The 6,000-nt window shown below is 41.8% G+C and overlaps 1 protein-coding gene across 3 annotated transcripts in view; it reads right to left on the bottom strand.

The window, feature by feature from the left end:
- Nucleotides 1-288: 288 nt before the first annotated feature.
- Nucleotides 289-6,000, bottom strand: part of Ido2 (indoleamine 2,3-dioxygenase 2) — a 54,367-nt gene continuing 48,655 nt past the window's right edge. For all 3 annotated transcript variants that reach the window (XM_078031253.1, XM_005341130.5, XM_078031252.1), the window contains 2 exons: nt 2,615-2,763; nt 289-1,415 (listed from right to left, as the gene is read on the bottom strand). In XM_078031253.1, coding sequence (XP_077887379.1) covers nt 1,060-1,415; nt 2,615-2,763 — 505 coding nt within the window. In that variant the 3' untranslated portion in view covers nt 289-1,059. The remainder of the gene's footprint in view (nt 1,416-2,614; nt 2,764-6,000) is intronic.

Here is a 6,000-nt window from a genome sequence, read left to right as displayed (position 1 = left end):
TGACTGTGTCCACATGGGGAGGCTACTTCTTGCCAGGCACTAACTCAGACAGAGGCTGCTCAATGATCAGGAGCTACTCCCTGACTCCAGAACAGCAGAGACCCCCTGGGTATTAAGATAACATCCCAGGTGTGTTTGTGAGTACAAATTGGGGGCAGGAACAACGTTAATGGAATTTACTTTCAATTGGCAAGATTAAAATTTTCTGACTACCTTCTGTCAGGCAGAAAGGGACTTTGAGATAGAAACTAATATAGTAAAAAGTCACACTTATTTGCACACTGAATATGTTGTTTTACTATTTATTTCTATTTGGCTCATTTGCTTTCCAAAGGTCAATTATTTCATTTTATAAGTACAGATTTTTAGTCTAAGGAGGAAAAAAAAAAGAAAACAGTCTTCTAAAAACAGAGGAGAAAACTAAAATAGAATTTGCAAATCTATGTACCATGCATCAGGGAATCTCATATCATTAGCTGCTGTTTTTCACATGCATGACAACCACGTCTTTATTATCAACATCCTCTTCCTATACATCTCCACTTGAGCATTCCTAAACTCCTGCTACAAAATTCAATCCATGTAGGGAGACCCCAGATTCAATACATGCAAGGAGATTTCCCTGAGATCACAGAAATCTCTGTTCTAATCCCTGAATCAGAGCTTGGTAGTAACTTAATAAATTAGGTGAATTTTTTTCTTTAAAGAAATCAACAAGGAGATGTATCCATGAGCAATTTCATTTAGTTTTTAAATTTTATATTATTTTTCTATTACTTGGCAAACAGAATAGGGCACATCTTCTTCTCTATGGAGTTCTGAGGGAAAGCATCCACAGCTGTTTGCTGTTAGGCAGTGATCAGGTAGGGCAGGAATATTTCTGGCTGTTTATATAAACTCTCCTCTGTGAGGACAACAGCTCTCAGCACGGGAGAATATGGCATACTGTAGAGGAGGGATATAAATGGCACTGTATGATTTCAGGCAGAACCCTGGCCTTCATGGTCCGGGTCCACTTACCCTCCAATGGGGTCTCCCTACTGGGGAGAAGGTGGTCTCTTAACCACTTGGGTGGAGGGTTGCCTCTAAGGTCTTATCCCTGACATTCTTCAGGAAGCTCAGAACTGCAGTTCCTCCAGTGCCCCTGTCTTCTAAAGCCTGAGGTGGCCCTGGGAGATGGTCTAGCCTCCTGCTCCTGGCTCTGGCTGCAGCTGTGACGAGATATCTGGTCACCACGGTGATATGATAACTGCGCAGTTCTGCCAGGGCCTCCAGACACTGGTTATAGGCTGTCAGACAGTGTCCGTGGCCAGAGGATAGGATGAAGTCCCTCAGTGAAGGAGCTGAGTGGATTTCTTCTATGAAGGCCTTATGGGAAGGAGGCATGTAGTCCCTCATTCTGTACAGAAAGTCAGCTGAAAGAAACAACCCAGAACGATCTTAGCACCATGTGGAATTTTAGGAAAGCTTGGCTGCTTTTCCAGATAAGAAGGCACCAAAGACTGTGGATGGTGTCCTAACACAATCTACTTGCTGGCTTTTTTTGCTTGTAGATGTCACATATTCAAATGTGAATTTCTGACTGTTGACAGGAGATAGAGGAAAGGAAGCAAGTGCATTGCAGATAGCTGAATTGGAACTAGATCTGTCAACCAATGTATAAATATTTATCATATACCAAATAGAAACCAAGTGTGTAGTTGCCAGCTTCTATGAGGGATATCCATAAATGTAGGATACAAACCTTAAACTAACTTGCTAAATACTCTCATAAATTTTGTTTCCTAAGTGCTTTTTTTTTTTGGATGCAGTCCTAAGAACCATAAAAGTTAGAATGTTTATAAGGGCCCAAACACAAAGAATGAGCAACTGAGTTACTAATAGACTCTTGAAGCCAAGTTGGTTAAAAATCAACATATATGTATGGCAAGTTCATTATGTGCTTAATATTATGTGTAGTATAGCAGGTATTAATATCATCGATGAAAAAAATCATGAAAATTTTTCATGGTTCCACAGATTTGACTTTTGTCATAGAGATGATTCTATGACACTGAATTTTGCTCATTTTTTTCTAATCCAACTTGAAAACTTTAGAGTACGAAGTGCCTTTTTGCAGCTGTTAAGCACATAGCTCGGTGCTGGCAAGAAAGGAAATGAGCAATTTCAAGCTTCCAAAATGACAGACCCCCCTCTTCTGGGCCAAATGGATTTGGCTGGAACTTGTACCATTTCATGGGGAAGGACTGCAGTGGAGAACTTCAGACCCATTTCCATCTGGCTCCAGACTCAGCCACATGTCGTACCTTCAAACCCCAGATTTCCCCATTTTAGAAAAAGGAAGCTACATGCCTAAGGATCCAAATAAAAATTACAGAGAACAGCTGGAATTATGGCAATGTTTTAAGATTTGCAAAAGGAAAGCCAGGATCCTGCTAAGATCTGGAGTCAATTGACTTGACACCATAACATGTGGCAGGCACACAGTGTCCTAACTGATTTAGGGCAGTACAGACTGCCTGACATTCTCACTTAGATTTGGTTTTATCATTTGGTAAAAACACCTCTTTGTTCACTCTCCCCTTGGAAAAAGAAAAGAAAATGCCTGACTTACCACTTTCCTCGCTGTGATGAATGCCCAGGAACTCATCAAAGGCATGAAGTACTGAGCTCTGAGCTGCACTCCCTCCAGAGTATTTCAAGGGTTCTTTGGAGATTCCTTCATATATTAGCCCCTTGGGCATTGCTGGGTTATCTTTCCATCTAAGCAGAAGTAAAAATCAGGGAGAAGTGGGTAATAGGAGTGAGGAATATATTTTTCCATATGGAGAGTGAGTGAGAAAGCCAATATAGAAGTGGTGGTTGGGGGACAAGAGATAGGGAGTCTTTGCAGGATATGTTCTGATGCATCATCAACCTCAGCTTCATAACTCACCAAGTAATTGCAGCCCTTCTCTTCCCTATTTAAAGGATTCTTTCCAAGAAGCAAAGGCTTCTTAGGAATCTTTGGCATTGGTTGAATGACACTTATTCAAAAAGTTCAGTCATCATGATGGCTTCCATACTAATCAACAGAAAAATCTGGGAGCTCTGGAGAACACTTCCTCTCCTAATCTGAACCTTGATGACCTGATGCTTGTAATGATAAAAGCTCAACTTCACAAATGCACGCAAATGCACACACATATGCATACAACACACACACACACACACACACACACACACACTCACACATAAACATTATTGATTTCTCTCCCCCCGGAAACAATAACTGTAACAGTTGTCTCATTAAACTATCAGTCCTAAATATGACCTGCTTTTATGAGAATTGCATTTACCAAATGCTCTGTTGACAGCAGGCTCTGGGAATATGGGCAGCCACAAAGAGAACATTACACAGCCCTGGGGCTTACCAGAGGGCCAATGGCACAGCATGGAGAAGAACTGGTGCTTGGGCTCAGAGTCTCACTCAGATTAAGTGGGCTCTCCTCCCCACCCCTCCAGACCTCCCCTCTCCTGCTTCTTTGGTTGCCTCCTTTGTTGTCTTCCCTGAGCCTCCTCTTTCTGCTGCCACCTCCTTTACTCACTTTTCTGTGTCTGACTGTGTTAGAGTCTGTAAACAAGTCTAGATGGTGCCTGGCAAAATGCCAGAGGGAGTGGTTTGAGAAGTAACAAAAGCGTGTGGAGATTCCTTATTGGTTGACTGATGTATCTAGTTTATGCTAATTAAGATAAGCCGTGCAAAATGTATACATACCTCTATTGTCCTACAATAAAGGGCTCCCACTCCTGCTGTATCAACGTGCACAAGTTATTCGTCACCCCCCCACCCCCCCCACCCCCGCTATTCTGCTGTAGCTGGACTGCGGCATGACTGTTTACAGTTTTGACCAGTGACCAGTGCCCCTGGTGACTCCACAGTGAGACAGGACAATAGCCCCGGGAGCTCACTACATCCACACCTATGGTGCTCTATGGTTTACAAAGCACCTTCATATCCATGTTCTCACTTCGCCTCTTGCCAGTAGATCAGGGCAGATTTTTTTTAACTTCCATTTAGAGATAAAGAAACAAAGACTCATGGAAGTTAAGTCCCCAGGGTCATATTGTTAAAAACCATGAAACCAGAGCTTGAGCTCCAAACTTGCAATTACCTATTTTATTATTCCCTCAGAACACCATTTTGTAGATTCTACTTCTATTCGGGAAAAGAATCTTTACCTCTTGTGGCTGGGATCAAGCTACCTTCCCTGTTACGACAGATTACGTAACAGATACACATGGATGTTCCCTGTTCTTCCTGTCAACAGAGAAGGGATGCGGAACATATACAAAAGCCACAGACTCTTCTGCTAGCTGTGTGTGAGCTTCCTCAAATACTGCCCTGAGGTTACAAAGGCTAGAAGGGGCAGGGTTGTTTTCTTTGGGCCTGGCTGTCCTGTGGTATTCCCTGGGTGAACAGCACGGTAGCCCTTGCAGTTTAGGATGCTATCACTCTAGAAAGAGATCAAGTACAGAAAGCAGAGCAGGACACATGGGGAGAGGGAAGGAAAGAGACCCACTGTGGGATGATGACAAGCTGTAGCTGTTAGGAGCAAGGCCTCTGATCTAGGCAGATAGAGATTTTAATCTCAACTTTTCTACTTATTAACTGTGAGTTTGGACTCGCTTAAACTTTCTTAGATGCTGTTTCCTCATGAGAGTAATATCAATTATTTACCTCATTGGATCATTGTGAAAACTAATCAAAATAACATTTGCCCAGTCCTGGAATTCATTGAAGCATTAAATAAACGTTAGTATTTTTAATCATAATATTCAGAAAGAGGTGGAATTCCTAATTCCCTTTTATTTTTTATTTTTTTTAAAGATGGACACAATAACTTTATTTATTTTATTTATTTTTATGTGAGTGCTGAGGACCGAACCCAGTGCCTCACGTTTCTGAGGCAAGCACTCTACTGCTGAGCTATAACCCCCTAATTCCCTTTTCATTATTTGGTAACTGTACAAATATTTCTCAAGCTCAGGTACCCCAATTTGTATCTACTTCCTATAACAGAAGAATTTAATGAGATCCAGAGAGGTTTTGTGACTCGTCCAATGTCATGACCCTGATCTCTTAAAATTGCTGAATGATAGGTATTCTGTGGTGAAGAAATGTAGAACACACAACTACCTCTGGGCGATAATCAGAACCATGACACACCTGCAGACTTGATCAGATTTTTCTGTAATTTGGATGACGACCTATGATCATCTCAATCTCTTTTATTGTTTCCTCCCTATCTTGGAACACTTCTAAATGTTGGAGAGGTCATTCCTTGGACTTCTCAGTACTCTTTATTTTTACAAGTGATCTTAACTAGTCTCTTAACAAAACCAACTTTAACTATTTAAAAATTTAAACTTATACCTGGACGCCACCCCATACTTCAGAATCCTATGTCTCCCCACTTGAGATCTCCACAGGATGAACATGTCCTTGAAGTAATCTCCCAGGACCCCTCCCTGTTTCCCAAGCCTGTTTCTCCTACAGTCTTCCCAGCAGAAGAGATAACAGAATGAATTTTTTTCAGTGGGTTAGGCCAAGAAACCTTACAATCACTGTACACTGGTGTACTTCTCTTCAATTCCTTGTGTAATCCAAACAGCAAATTCTGTTAACCTTAGCATCAATATACACACAGATTCTGGCCATTTCTCAACACCTTCACTATTGCCACCCTAGTCCAGGCTACCACACTGAATCCTAGAAATGGTTTCTCAAACACTTTCCTTGTTTTCAAATAGTCTATTTTCCACTCAGCAGCTAGAATGATGATCCGAAACCAAAGACGGATCATGCCATTACTCTCAAAACCGCTCACCTCACTGAGAGAGGAAGAGCCAACATGCCCTCACATCGCATCTGAATCTTTCTCATTCTCCCTGTGCGGTCCAGCCCTGCAGTTCTCCCATCATGACAAAAAAGGCAATGACAATGACCCTACATCCGGG

Source organism: Ictidomys tridecemlineatus, chromosome 14 (genome assembly GCF_052094955.1).
Source record: "Ictidomys tridecemlineatus isolate mIctTri1 chromosome 14, mIctTri1.hap1, whole genome shotgun sequence".
Lineage (NCBI taxonomy): Eukaryota > Metazoa > Chordata > Mammalia > Rodentia > Sciuridae > Ictidomys > Ictidomys tridecemlineatus.
This window is presented reverse-complemented; position numbering and strand designations above follow the sequence as displayed.